This window comes from Stegostoma tigrinum, chromosome 10 (genome assembly GCF_030684315.1).
Source record: "Stegostoma tigrinum isolate sSteTig4 chromosome 10, sSteTig4.hap1, whole genome shotgun sequence".
NCBI lineage: Eukaryota > Metazoa > Chordata > Chondrichthyes > Orectolobiformes > Stegostomatidae > Stegostoma > Stegostoma tigrinum.
In genome coordinates this window covers 35,893,645-35,909,632 of record NC_081363.1, presented here as the reverse complement: position 1 = coordinate 35,909,632, position 15,988 = coordinate 35,893,645, and the positions used below count along the sequence as shown (strand labels likewise).

At 42.2% G+C, this 15,988-nt stretch overlaps 1 protein-coding gene across 2 annotated transcripts in view; it reads right to left on the bottom strand.

Moving 5' to 3' along the window:
• LOC125455459 (kelch domain-containing protein 1) overlaps positions 1 to 15,988 on the bottom strand; it is a 119,015-nt gene that overhangs the window by 59,881 nt on the left and 43,146 nt on the right. For both annotated transcript variants that reach the window (XM_048537505.2, XM_048537504.2), the window contains exon 2: positions 1,968 to 2,038. In XM_048537505.2, the coding sequence (XP_048393462.1) occupies positions 1,968 to 2,038 (71 nt within the window). The remainder of the gene's footprint in view (positions 1 to 1,967; positions 2,039 to 15,988) is intronic.

Genomic DNA, 15,988 nt, shown 5'->3' with positions numbered 1-15,988 from the left:
TCTCCTCCTCTAGAGAGCTATTTTATCAGTCACCACCATTCACAACAGAATGTGGCAAGACTGCTTAAACGTGATCTGTTGTTTCTGAGATTGCTTAGCTCTGTCTACCACTTCCTGCTTCTGCTGTTTGACACACAGGGTTCTTCAGGGTAATCTGCTCAGGACAGGTGTATTCATATAGCCACCAGATTGATCAATATGTTACTGCCAAAACAATCTCCACCTACAGTACATTTTGCACTATTGACACCCTCAGTGCTTCTCCCAAGTGCTGTTCAATTTTGAATTCCTTCCCAATTTGACTTATTACATTTTACCCTGAAGGAACAGAACACAGTACAGCAAAGGAAAAGACCTTTCAGCCCATCATGTCTGGGCTGGCCACACCTAATCCCATCTGCCTGCATGTGGTCTATATCCTTCTACTCTCTGCTTGTTCATGTTCATGTCTAAATGCCTCTTAAAATTTGCTAACATATCTGCTTCTACGATCTGCCCTGGAATTCCAGGCACCTACCATACTGTGTAAAAAATACACCTGCCTCGTACATTTCTTTTAAACTTTCCTATATCAAGTTAATGCCCTCCAGTGTTTGACATTTCCACTCTGAGAAAAAGACTCTGACTATCCACCCAAACCACACCTCTTATAATTATATATACTTATATCTGGTCGCCCCCTCAGCCTACAATGCTCTCGTGAAAACAATCCATGTTTATCCAATCTCTCCTTATAGCTAAAACATTCCACTCCAGGTAATATCCTGGTAAATCTTCCTTGCCATCCTTCTATGCTATTCACCATTTTCATGTCACCTTCAAACTTACTAATCGATTCACCTAGATTTTTATCCAAATACTTTATGTATGTTACAAATGAGAGGTCCCAGCATTAATCCTTGTACAACTCTATTGGTCACAGATTTCCAGTCAGAAAATCCCCTCCACAACTACCTTTTACCTTCCATGAAGAAGTCAAATGCTGCTTTGGTATCTACAGAATTATATTTTTAATAAATACTGTCATTGCATCTCATCATCAGTATACGGAACAGTACAGCAAGTTAGGAACCAAACAATTAACACTTGATGGAGCATGGCATCAAGGAGGTCTAGCAAAACTAGAGACAATGGGAAATGAGGAAAATTTTCCCTGTGTGTAGTCACACTTAGCGCAAAGGAGGATGGTCATCATTGTTGGAGGTCAGTTATCTCAACTCCAGACATCTCTGCAGAAGTTCCCCAGGGTACTACCCTACACACAACAAACTTCAGCTGCTTCATCAATGACTTTCCCTCTATCAGCCCACAATGTTCAGGCTTGGGTTGCTAAGTGGCAAGCAACATTCAAACAATACAAGTGCCAGGAAATATCCACCTCTAACAAGAAAGAATTGAACCACTGCCTCTTGACATTCAATTGCTGATTCCTCCACTGTCAACATCCTGGGATTTACCATTGGTTTAGTTCAATTTCTAGTTAGTCATACAAACACAGCGGCTAGAACAGAATCCTACAGCAAGTACTGCACGTTTTGACTCCTAAAACCTGTCAACCATGTAGAAGGCACAAGTTTGCAGTGTCATGGAATACTCCCCACTTGCCTGGATAAGTGAAGTTCCAACAACACAAAAAGCTTGACACTGTCCAGGATAGGTTAGTCCACTTCACAGGCATCATATCCACATATATTTACTCCCTCCATGCAAGAGCACAATTGCCAACACTTTCCAAAACCCCAACCACTACCATTCACTTCAACAGCAATTAGGGATGAGCAACAAAAGTGTTGGGTTTCCAATTAATGCCACATCCTATGAAAGAATAATCAAAAGAGTCACATGGCATTGTGTTGCAATAAATCTCCTGTAATAAGTAATGAGCAAACAGCAGTTAAATTCACACCATCAAATGAAAAAGTGCACTTTCAAGGTTGTAATTTTGTCAGCAGTACAATATTACTTACCATACACCACTTTCTATTTCATAGACCCAGATTTCATCATTTGGTAAATAAACTTCATTATTTTCATACGTCTGAAACAGAAAATAAAACCACATCACACACCTTGCAAACTCTTTTAAAAACATCAAATCCTAGAAATGAAAGATGCAACATAATTTGCTCTTGAAGAATGAAGTGGAGTAATCATCTGCTTGGGACCAAAAATGAAAAATGTTTGGCATTACTGGCTCTTATTAAGCAGAGTGAAAAAATACAAGCATTTGGTCCTGTAAAAGATATTTTGATCAATGCTGGATTGCAAGTTACAATATGCAAACAAAATTTTTTCACTGTACTTAGGTACAATCAAATCAAACGGACCTGGGCTTCCCAGTGAAAATATCCAATCTATAGTATTAAATGTTCACTAAGTTGCATGCTCCATAGTATTACTTTAATAATACCAGCAAGTTACTTCATAAAAATCTTACAATTAGTAACCAGGTACGGTCATTTTTTTGTCCATCAATGGAACAAGAAAATACACACTGAGAAAGCAAGATCCTGCAGTGTTTGTGCAAAGTACATAGCAAAACTGAAATCAATCTAACCCGAATTTACAAGCGGCTCCCCAATTGGAAGCTGATGGGAGAACACCAGCAACTACTAACATCCTACAAAGGGAACAGCTGAACAAGAATGTCCAATTTTCCCTGTTGAGGTTGTAAACCTGCTTGCTGAAAAGGTGTGTTTGAAGATATTTCATCACACTGCTAGGTAACATTGTTAGTGTTCTGTCCTGCTTGTTATTTATATGCCTCTGTTTGCTGGGGTGGTTGACATCACTGCCAGTTCTATTTTTCAGTGGTTTGTGTATCGGGTCCAGTTCAATGTGTTTGTTGACAGAGTTCTGATTGGAATGCTAGGCCTCCAGGAATTCCCTGGCATGTCTCTGTTTGCCTTCTGCTATTATTATCCTAAATCGAATTTGTGTCCTCTTTCGTCCGTATGTATTGAGAACAGTGAGAATTGGTTGTGTCTCTTAGTGGCTAGTTCGTGCTCAGGTATCTTTATAGTCAGTTTTCTTCCAGTTTGGCCTATGCAATGTTTCTCATAGTCCTTGCATGGTATTTTGTATATTACACTGGTTTCATTGGTTGCAGGTACGTGATATTTTACGTTTGTCAGTAGCTGTCACAGGGTGGTTGTTGGCTTGCGGACTACCCCGTTACCTAGGAGTCTGAGTAGTTTTGTGGCCATCTCAGATATGTCTCTGATATATGTCAGGGTGACTAGTGTGTCTGGCCATGTTGTGCCTTCTTGCGTGGTCTTTTGAGGAGGTAATGGTGGATTGTGCTTTTTGGGTATCCATTCCTTTTAAAAACTTCGTATAAGTGCTCCTGTTCTGCTTTGCACAATTCCAGGTTGCTGCAGTGTGTTGTGGCCCATTTGAATCATGTCCTGATGCAACTCCGTTTATAAGTGTTGGGTGGTTGGTGGAGTAATTAAGAATCTGTTCTTTATGTGTGATCTTTCTGTATACGCTCGCCTGGAGATCCGCGTTGTCCTTACGTTCCACCAATATGTCTCGGAAGGATGGTCGGTTATTGTTCTCTTCTTTTTTTGTGAATTTTATTACTTCAAGACTTGGTGACATGAACAGGCTCGCAAAAACATTTAACAAGGATTGATGTGTGCTGGTCTACATGGACATTTATTACTCAATGCTATTTCTAGCTTTACAAATTTGTTAAATGGCTAATGACTCAACACATAGTTCCAATGGTCAGCTCCTGCTACATTAACTGTATTTGACAGCTTACAGTTCCATGCAACATCAATGAGAATCAGACAGAAAAGTCTCTGTTTGTTACAGTTACACCCAGCACAAAGAAAGATGGCTGAAGTTTTTGGAGGCCTACCACTTCAGTCCAAGGACAACGTGCCGGAGCTCTTCAGTTTGTGTTCCCAGAACAGCCATCTTCAGTTGCTTCATTAACGATTTTCCCTCCTTTACAAGATCAGAAATGGGGTTGTCTTCTGATGACTGCAGAATATTCAGTATCATTAATAACTCTACAGATCCTGCAGCATTTTGTGCCTGCACACAAAGATCTGGTTGACACAGAAACTTGAGCCATGAAGTAGCAAGCAACATTTGTGCCACCTATATATCATACAATGATGATCTCCAACAAGAGAACCTAACCATCCTACCTTGTCATTTAATGGCATTACCACTGTTGAGTCCCCACCATCATATTGGGGGTTATCAGTGAACAGAATCTAACCACCACAGAAATGATGTGGTTATCACGGCAGATCGGAAGATGAAAATTCTGTGGTGGTTATTACCTCCTGACTTTCCAAAGTCTGCCCACAAGGTACGACATAAGTGTTATGGAACACTCACCATGACCTAGATAATTCACTGAAGAAGTTTGACATATTTCAAAATAAAACAAGCCCTCTCTATCGGCACCCCTCTCACACCTTAAATATTCACTCCTTTCACCACCATTGCTGCGTGGCAACAACTCACCAAGGTTGCTTCAACAGCACCTTCCAAGCCCACACCACTTATCACCTCAAAGCAAGAGGAAGATATGTTATAATGCAAGTTCTGCATCAAGTCATACACCATCCTGACTTGGAATTATTCCTTCAGTGGCTTAGGGTTTAACTGCTGAAACCGGTTAGATCTAAACTCTGCAATCCTGAAATATCCAATCATAATTAATGGTGGACACCTAAACAATTTACTTCACATATATCCCATCCTCCATACGATGGAGGAGCACATCATATCAGTGCAAAAGACAAGGCTGAAGTATTTGCAATAATCTTCAGCCAGACGTGCCAATAGATGATCCTTCTTGGCTTCCTCGGGTGGTCTCCGGCATCAGGTACCAGTTTTCAGTCAGTTCAATTCACTCCACGTGACATCAAGAAAAGGCTGGAGGAACTGGATACTGCAAAGGCTACAGGTCCCAACAACACTCCAGCAATAGTACTGAAGACTTGAATTCCAGAACTTGCAATTTCCTTAGTTTTGCATTTCCAGTCCAGTTACAACACTGGCATCAATGCAACAATGTAAAAAATCTGCCGGCTATGTCCTGTGCACAAAAAGCAGGACATTTTACACGACACAATGAAATCCAACCCAACCAATTATCGAGCCCTACGCTCGATCATCAGTAAAATGATGGAAAGTGATATCAACAGTGGTATCAAGAAGCATCTGCTAAGCAATAGCCAGCTCACAGACACGCAGTCTGGGTTCCACCTAGGGCACTCAGCTTCACTGCCTGGCTTTGAACAAGGACAAAAGAGCTGAATTCCACTGCTGAGGTGACAGCAAGAGTCCTTGACATCAAGGCCACATTTGACCTATCAGATCAAACAGCCCAAACAAAACTGGAAGTCAATAGGGAAAAGCTCTCTGCTGGTTGGTAGGAGTCACACCTTGCACATAGGAAGATGGTCATGGTTGTTCGAGGTCAGTCATCTGAGCTCCAGGGCACGTCAGTACAAGTTCGTCAGAGTGGCGTTTTAGGCCCAACCACCTTCGCCTTACTGCATCATAAGATCAAAAGTTGGTATGTTCACCAATGACTGCAATATTCAGCACCATTTGCAACTCCTCAAATACTGACGCAGCCCACGTTCGAACGGAACAAGATCTCAACAGTACTTAGGCTTGAGCTGACAAGTGGTAAGTAACATTCATGCCACACAAATGCCAAACAATGACCATCCTCAATTAAAGACAATTTAACAATCGTCATTGGCATTCAATGGTGCTACCATAATTGAATATCCGACTATCAACATCCTAGGGTTACTACTGACCAGAAACTAAACTGGACTTACCATATTAACACAGGTGATGCAACAGCAGGTCAGAAGCTAGGAATACAGCAATAGACAACTCACATTCTGACTCCACAAGGCCTGTCCACAATCTACAAGGCTCTAGTCAAGATTGTGATGGAGTACTCCCCATTTGCCTGGATGGTGAACTCCAACAACACAAGAGGTTTGACAAAGCAGTCAGCTTGACTGGTACATCTACACTCCCTCCACTACCAACAGTCAGTGGCAGCAGTGTGTACTATCTACAAAATGCACTGCAGAAATTCACCAAAAATCTTCAGACAGTACCTTTCAAACCCACAACTACATCCACTTTGAAGGACAATGGCAGCAAATACCTGGGAACACCACCAGCTGCAAGCTCCCTTCCAAGCCATGCACCATCCTGACTTGGAAATAGATTGCCATTCCTTCACAGTTGCTGGACTAAAATCCTGGAATTCCCTCCATAAAGGTATTGTCGGTCTACGTACAACACGTGGACTCAAGAACGCAGGTCACTACCACCTTTTCGTGGGCAGTTAGGGATAGATATTTAATGCTGACCAGCCAGCAACACCCACATCCCACAAGTGGATTAAAAAAGAAACAAAATTGCTATTGGTGGCAAACCATCCAAATTTTCAGATACTGGTTGGTATGAATTAGAAACCCAGTAAATATTCCCAATCATCTAATATCTTTTATTCTGGATTCTGCAATTTCCACTCTTCTGAGGTTACCTAACATTTCAAGATCCTTGTTTGATGGCGTTTTCAGGGCTTTCACTTTCAGAATTGGTCAAGGAATGGTTTGGTTCTGGTTTTAGATTAGATTCCCTACAGTGTGGAAACAGGCCCTTCAGCTCAACAAATCCACACCGCCCCCTGAAGCATCCCACCCAGACCCATACCCCTATAACCCACACGCCCCCGAACACTATGGGCAATTTGGCATGGCTGAAACACCTAGCCTGCGCATTGTTTGGACTGTGGGAGGAAACCCACGCAAACACAGGGAGAATGTGCAAACTCCGCACAGACAGCCACCCAAGGCTGGAATCGAACCCGGGTCCCTGGAGCGGTGAGGCTAACCACCGTGCCGCCCCAAACTTAGTCATCATCAAGCCTGTGAAGTAATTGGCCAAATTTTGCTCAATTGTGCATTTACTACCTTCCCTTCCACACAAAAGATGCAACAATGGCTTAGGTGGTGTTCAGGGATGTGTGGCTTATAGGGGAATGGGTCTGGGTGGGATGCTTCAAGGGGCAGTATGGACTTGATGGGCCAAAGGGCCTGTTTCCACACTGTAGGTAGTCTAATCTAGTGTTTAACTGTTATTGAAATTCTTTTATTGGTTTTCTTCTTAAGTTACCTTGTGGTACTTCTTACTTGTTAGGTTTCGCATCAGCATTGACAGAACGGATATCAGATTTTCTCCAATTGACATGACAAAGAACAATTCAACTTGGAACCTTATGTTCTTTTCCCAGCTTCCAATCTAACAATATGTACCAGTTTTCAGTAAAAAGGTTAACCTGTTGTCACACAGTTATGATAATTAACGTTTTTATAAAAAACACTGGCCTGTTTCTTCAATCCCAACTGCAATATGGTTTGTCATGAAATCTGGTTAGAAATATAACTTTGAGTAAGAAGTGAGTAAAATTAATCTAGTGGGACACTGATATTAAAAACAGCAGGGTTGTTGTGGTGGGTGATTTTAACTTCCTCGAAATTGACTGCGACTCATTACATGCTAGGGCCTTGGATTGGGCAGAATTTGTAAAGACCATTCAGCAAGGACTTTTGACACTATATGTAAACAGTTCACCCAGGGAGGGGGTTATACTGGATCTAGTTTTTGGGAAATGAGCCCGATCAGTTGAGTGAAGCTTCGGTGCATTTCAGGAAAAGTGACCAGAATACCATGAGTTTTAAGATACTCATGGATCGGGATAACAGTCCTTACGTGAAGGTGTTAAACTGGGGTAAGGTGATCTACAACATTAGACACGAACTGGAGAATTTTGATTATGGAAGCGGCTGTTTGAGGGTAAATCTATAATGGGGATATGTGGGAGTTCTTCAAACTGTAGTTGATAAGACTTCAGGAGCAGCACAATCCTGCAAGAATGAAGGGTAGGTACAGCACGTTATGTGAACTTTGGATGACCGGGGAATATATGACCTTGACCAGAAAGAAAACGGAAGCATATGTAAGGCCTAGTGAATGGGAACTGACGAAGCCCTTGAAATATATAAGTAGGAAAAAACTTAAATAAGGAATTAAAAGGGCTAAAAGGAGTCATGAAAAGTCAATAGCAAACACGATTGAAGGAGAATCTCTAGGCTTCTAATACATATCAGAAAGCAAGAGGGTAGCAGTGGAAGGGTTGGCCCACTCAAGGACAAAAGGGGGAATCTGTGTGAGGAGCCAGAAAGGATAGGGAAGGTCCTAAACGAATACTTTGCGTTGGTATTCAAAGAGAATGAATTGGTGAAGGATGATCTCAGGGAAGGGAGTGTCAAATTTCTGAGCCAAGTTGCCATTAAAAAGGAAGAGGTGTTGTGAGTCTTAAGTAGTTTTAGGGCAGTTAATTCCCCAGGTCCTGATGGATCTACCCAGAACATGGAGGGAGGCAAGAGCACAAATTGATGGAGCACTGACAAGCATCTTTGTATGCTCTCTGATCACAGGTGAGGTCCCAGAGAATTGAAGAATAGCCAATGTTGTCCCATTGTTTAAGGAGAGTAGCAGGGATATTCCTGGAAATTTCAGATCCGTCAGTCTCACATTAATGGTAGGGAAGTTAACGGAAAAGATTCTCAGGGACAAGATCTATATGCTTTCAGAAGCAAGTGGACTTAACTAGCCATAGAAAGTATGGTTTTGTGTGGGAAGGTCATGCCTTACTAAATTAATCAGGCTTTTGAGGAGGTGATCAAGATGATTTTTCCCACATCAATGATTCTGTCTACGTGGACTTCAGTAAAGTCTTTGACAAAGTCACTCATAGGAGACTGATACAAAACGTGAAGTCACATGGTAGCAAGGTTAAATTGGCAAGATTGATACAGAACTGGCTTAGTCACAGGAGACAGAGGATAGTGGTGGAAGGATACTTTCTGGCATGGAGGGTTGTGACTAGTGGTGTTCCAAAGGGATCAGTACTGAGACCTCTGCTGTTCACGATCTCCATAAATGATCTGGAGGAAACCATTGCTGGTCTAATTAGTAAGTTTACAGTGGAGTTGCAAACAGTGAGAAGGACTGTGACAGGATACAACTGGATATAGATCAGTTGGAGGCATGGACAGAAAAATGGCAGATGGAGTTTAATCTGGCAAATATGAGGTGATGCATTTTGGAAGATCAAGTACGGGCGCAAATTATACAGTGAATGGCAGAAACCTTTGGAATATTGATATTCAGAGGGATCTGGGTGTGCAAATCCATGCCACTGAAGGTGGCAGCGCAGTAGTTAAAGTAGTAAAAAAGGCTTATGGGATGCTTGCCTTCATTGGAAGGGGCATCAAGTATCAGGTTATACTGTAGTTTTATAAAACTTTAGTTAGGGCACATTTGAAATATTGCTTACAGTTCTGGTCACTAGACTACCAGAAGGATGTGGATGCTTTGGACAGGGTTCAGAAAATGTTTACCAAAACACTGCCAAATATGGAGGAATTTTAGCAATGAAGATTGGATAGACTGGGTGTGCTGTCAATGGAATGCAGGAAGTTGAGGAAGGACCTAATAAAAGTTTAAGATTGTGAACGGCATGGATACAGTGAAAAAGTATGAGGCTTTTTCTGAGGGCGAAGGGGTCAATTACAAAGGAACACAGATTCAAGGTGCCGGAGGAGTAAGGTGGGGAATGTTCAAAATAGATGTGCAAAGCAAGTTTTTCTATACAAAGCATATTGAGCGCCTGGAATGCCTTGCTAGAGCTAGTAATGGAAGCTGACACAATAGCAGCATTCAAAGCATCTGGACTAATACATGAATAGGAAGGGAAGAGGGATACAGATCCTCTAAGTGAAGTCAAAGCCAGTTTTAGTATGGCAGGGCAAACTGTGGTGGCGCAGGCGTGGAGGGCCAAAGGGCCTATTCCTGTGCAGTACTGTCATTTATTTCTGAATGTTTTAGAACAAGAACAAAGATTCATATAGAACAAGTAGTTGAGCATTAATTGTGACTCCAACATAGCGAGTAGGCAAAGACATACATAGAAGGAGAATTTTGATGACAGGTGCAGGTTACTGATTGAGTTAAAGAATAGTACAGAGACAACAAAAATGTGTAAACAATCATTTCATCATTTTCTTCTGCAATAGTCTCTCAGGTTTGAGAATAGCTTGCTTCCACTCTGGGTAGGGGTTGAGTTCTTTGGTACTTAACAGTCCAATCCTGGAGCTTCATACTCTGGCACAGGTGGTGTTTATTGAGGCAGGTGGTGGGATGCTCTGGATTATACAGGCCTCCATATGCTCCATTCAGTGATGCTCAAAGTGATCAGTGCCTTTGCAGATGCTTCTTCTGTATTTGTGCACTCCAAGGCAAGCAATTCTCATATGTTGATGGGGACATTGCATTTGTTTAGGGTGGCTTTCAGGTCATCCTTGTAGTGTTGCCTAGGTCTTCCTAGTAACCACTTACCATTGTGGAACTTGCAGTAGAGCACCCGTTGGGCATGTGGTCAATGTGGCCCACTCAATGCAGATGGTCGTGCAATGACCAGTGCCTGGATACAGGGGCTACTGGCCTGGGGAAGGATGTTCATATTGGTTCACTATCCTGCTAGCGGAGGTTCAGGATTTTGCGAAGGCAGCGCTGGTGACAGCTCTCCATGCATTTGTGGCATCTGCTGTACATGGACCAGTCAGGTCACACCACCAGGGTGGGTAAGAAAACATTTGCCTCCAGGCAAAACTCCAGCAACAATAATTTAGTCACTGATAATGTGGACTGCATAGTGACAGGGCAACATCACACCTTAGCATGAAAATAAGAATGTAACTGATTGCCAGATTTCTGGTATCATGACTGGTTATACAGCAATGAAGGGTATGTCAGATTCCAAGCAATTGATTATAATAGGGGACTTTCTAATATGGGGCAAAGACAGATGTTTCTGCAGCTGTCAGTGACACACTGCGCTGGGGTGTTGCCTTTCTGGTGTCAGAGTCAAGGTTATCTCAGAAAGCATGCAAAAGGGGAGAGTGGCCACAGGAGGTCGTTGTGTACACTGATACTGAAGACAGAGAGAGGGAAAGGGATGAGATTCTGTAGAGAAAATGTAGGAAACTAGGCAGGTGGTTAAAAAGTAGCTCCTTGAGAAATAATATCTAGACTACTAGAGGCGCCACAAGCTTGGGACAGTAGTAGAGGAGGATAGAGCAGATGAATGCATGGCTGGAGAGTTGGTGTACAAGCAAAGATTTCACATTTTTGGACCACTAGAATCTCTTCAGGGCTATAAATGACCTGTGTAAGAGGGGCATGTTCCACTTGAATTGGAAAGGGAATGATATCCTTGTGGGGAAATTTGCTACTAGGGACACTTTAAACTCGTAAGGGGTTTGCAGGCTTGCAGGGTGGTGGAGGGTGGGAAGAGACCTGACTCAATAATGAGAGAAAGGAAAAGGCTGAAGCTGGTACACATAAGGAGTGCTAGTCAAATAGTCAAGGCAGACAAGAGCTTGGCAGACAATGAGGTAAAACTGATAACAGAAGTAAAACTGATTTGCTTCAATACAAGAGGTTTGACAGGTAAAACAGCTGAACATAAAACGTTACAGCACAGTACAGGCCCTTCAGCCCTCGATGTTGTGCCGACTTGCCATACCGATCTCAAGCCCAGCTAACCTACACTATTCCACGTACGTCCATATGCTTATCCAATGACGACTTAAATGCACCTAAAGTTGGCGAATCTAGTACCGTTGCAGGCAAAGCGTTCCATTCCCTTACTACTCTCTGAGTAAAGAAACTACCTCTGACATCTGTCCTATATCTTTCACCCCTGGACTTAGGGCATGGTTCGGAACACGGGACTGGGACTGCATAGCTATTATAGAAACACAGCTCAGGAATGGACAAGACTGGCAGCTTAAAATTCTGGGGTATAGATACCACAGGAAGGATAAAAAGGCAGAAAGGTGGGCAGGGGGTTCGAGATTGGGGTGTGGAAGGTATTTTTGATCATGGAGAACATTACATTTGTACTTAGGAAGGATATTCCTGGGATATCGTCCAGTGATGCGTTATGGGTGGAACTCAGAAATAAGAAAGGGATGATCACTTTGTTGGGATTTACTATAGGTGCCCCAATAGGGTTAACCCTAACCCTAACCCAAACCCAATAGTCAGCAGGAAATCGAAAAGCAAACATTTAAGTAGATCTCAGCTATTTAATAAAAGTACAGTTGTAATGGTAGGGGATTTTAACCTTCCAAATATAGACTGGGACTGTCATAGTGTTAAGGGCTTGGATGGGGAGTAATTTGTTAAGTGTTTACAAGAAAACTTTCTTATTCAATATGTGGATATACCTACTTGAGAAGGCGCAATAATTGACTTTCTTGGGAGACAGGGCTGAGCAACTGACTGAGGTGTCACGGGGGGGGGGGGCACTCTGGGGAGAGTGATCATAATTCTATTGGTTTTAAAATAGTTATAGAAAGGGACAGAGCTGATCAAAAACTAAAAGTTCTAAACTGGAGTAAGGCCAATTTTGACAGTATTGGACAGGAAGTTTCAAAAGTTAATTGGGGGAGACTATTCAGAAGTAAAGGGATGGATGCAAAGTGGGAGGCCTTTAAGAATGAGATAATGAGAGTTCAGAGATAGTATATTCCTGTTAGAGCGAAGGACAGCGTTGGTAGGTGTAGGGAATGCTGGGTGACTAGAGAAATTGAGGCTTTGGTCAAGAAAAAGAAGGCATATCTCAGGAACAGACAGCCAGGATCAAGTGAATCCTGACAAGAGAATAAGGGCAGTAGCAGTATACATAAGTGGGAAATCAGGATGACAAAAAGGGGACAAGATAACTTTGGCAAATAGAGTTAAAGAAAATCCAAAGTTTGGGACTGCTGGCAGCGGCAACAGAGTCATTCTCCCAGCATTGACGCCAGCAGCAGCAGCAGCAAGGTTGTTTATGCGGTGTTTGGGGTCAGCAGCAGTAAAATTCCTTCAACGATCGGGGACAATAGCACAAGTAGCAGCGGACTCTTCAATATAGTGGTGCCAACAAGGTGACATCTGCTGCTGAAGTGGGATTCATGGCCTAACAGCAGAGCCAAGACTTCTTGGCTGTGGGGTGTGTGGGTTCAGTGGCAAAAAGATGGCATCTAAAGTGGACCAACTCCTACACTGGTAGGTCCAGTGTAGACAGCGGCAAGGCGGTGGAAGCCTCCCTTGTGGCTAGGTGCCAGCATGAACTGATTCGGAAAGTCTGATATTCTGAACTACTTTACTTTTCTAATTTATTTCTATGATCTATAAGCTAGATTATTTATTTCATTACTTTTCCAATTTTTTTTGTTTCCTAAGAATTTGATCTTAAGTATTTGAACCTAGGTACAGATGGCACTATAATGCAGCTACTGTAAACTTTTCACTATTTACGTGAGTACGTGAGCCAATAGAGCTCATTCAATTCGAGATTTTATGAATACATTTAAGAGCAAAATAGTAACTCAGGAGAAAATAGGGCCCCTTAAAGATCAACGTATTTGTCTATATGGGGAACCACAGGAGGTGCGTGAGATACGAAACAAATATTTGGATCAGTATTTACTGTGGAAGACATGGAAGCTAGGGAACTTGAGGGTATAAATAGCAATGTCTTGAAAAGAGTTCATATTACAAAAAAAAGGTGCTGAAGGTCTTAAAATGCATAAAATTAGTTAAATCCCCAGGGTCCGATCAGCTGTATCCCAGAACTTTGTGGCAAACGAGGCAAAAAATTGTTGGACCCCTTCCTGACGTATTTGTATCATTGATAGCAACAGGCAAGGTGCCAAAAGACTGGAGGCTGACTAACATGGTGCCATTATTTAAGAAAGGTTGTAAGGAAAAGCCAGGGAACAACAGACCGCTGAGCCATACATCAGTGTTAGGTAAGTTGTTGGAGGGAATTCTGAGAGACAGGATTTACATGTATTTGGAAAGGCAAGATCGGATTAGGGAAATTCAGAATGGCTTCATGCATGGGAGATCATGTCTGACTGACTTGATTGAGATTTTTGAAGAGGTGACAAAGAAGATTGATGAAGGTAGAATAGGATACAAAAACAAAGTTGCTGAAAAAGCTCAGCAAGTCTGGCAGCATCTGCGGAGGAGAGAACACAGTTAACGTTTCGGGTCCAGTGACCCTTCCTCAGAACTGGGAGAGTAGGTGACATTCTCTGTATGGACGTCAAAGTGTTCAACCAAGTTCTGCATGGTAGACTAGTCAGTAAGGTTAGATCACATGGGCTCCAGTGGAAGCTATCCAATTGGATAGAAAATTAGCTTGAAGGTAGGAGACAGAGTAATAGTGGAGGGTTGTTTATTGGAGAGGAGGCCTGTGATCAGTAGTGTCACAAGGATTAGTGCTGGGTCCACTGCTTTTCATCAAGTATATAAATGATTTAGATGAGAATATATAAGGTATGAGTAAGTGTGATGGCAACACTAAAATAGGTGGTTTAGTGGACAGTGAAGATCATCTCAGAGTACTATGACCTTGTTCAGATGCACCAATGGGCTGAGGAGTAGCAGATGGAGTTTAATTTAGATAAATGTGGGGTGTTGCATTTTGGTAAAGGTGAGAACTCAAATGGCATCAGGTTATAATCCAACAGGTTTATTTGAAAACACTAGCTTTCGGAGCCTCAGTCCTTCTTCAGGTGTTAGTGAAAAAGATGGTATCAGACACAGAACTTAAGTAAAAGATCAAAGGTTCACGCCACTGTTAAGGATGTATGCAACAAACCTAAGATGCTGTTAAATCTTCAGTTAGAAGGGTTTAAATCAAATAATATGTTTATGTAAATCCCCGAATTCCTTTCAAGTCACAATCCTGAGAGGGCTAACTTTTATCAGCGCAAAGAAGTGATATTTTAGGTCAGACAATGTGTGTTAGGTGTGAGGCTCCAAAAGCTTGTGTTTTCAAATAAACCTGTTGGACTATAACCTGGTGTCATGAGAGTTCTGACCTTGTCCACTCCAGTCCATCACCGACACCTCCACACCATGGCATTCTGGTAAGACAGACCAGGGCAGGAATTTTACAGGTAATGGTAGTGCCTTGGAGAGTTTTGCCAAACAAGAGGCCTATGGGTGCAGGTGCATAGTTCCGAAAAAATTGAGTTTCAGGTAAGGTCATGAATATGGCATTTGGCATGCCTGCCTTCACTGGTTAGAACAGGAGTTGGGATGTCATGCATGGCTGTACAAGACACTGGTAAGGCCACATTTGGAATACTCCATACAATTCTCATCACCTTGCTAAATGAAAGATGTTGCTCAACTTGAGAGGGCGCAAAAAAAAAGTTAAGGATGTTGTCAGGACTGGTGAGTTTGAGCTACAGGGAGAGACAGAATTGTCTTTTTCCTAGACTGTCGGAAGCTTAGGGGCGGCCTTGTAGAGTCTTTTAAATGATTAAGGACAAGGATAAGGTAAATAACCAAGGTCTTTTTCCCAGGGTGGCTGAGTCCAAAACTAGGGGGGCACAGGTTTCAGGTGAGGGGGGGAAAAGATTTAAAAAGGACCTGAGGGGTACCTTTTTCACATGTTAGGTGTTAGACTCTGAAAGCTTGTGTTTTCAAATAAACTTGTTGGACTATAACCTGGTGTCGTGAGAGTTCTGGCCTTGTGGGATGAGATGCCAGAGGAAGTGGTGGAGGTGGGTTCAATTACAACATTTAAAAGGTATCTGGAAGAGTATATGGAATTTAGGGGGATATAGGCCAAATGCTGGCAAAGGAAATCGGGATGACCGGTTAGTTGGACTGACAGGTCTGTTTCCATGCTGCACAACTCTATGACCATTATGCAGGAAAGATGCTGGAATTACAAAAGCTGAAGCATCCAACTGATAAAAGATGGTATTCAAAAGATCCTTATCACATGATTACCATTTGAAAGCAGGATCAAATAATGCTCAAACACAAAAATGAAACATCTTTAATG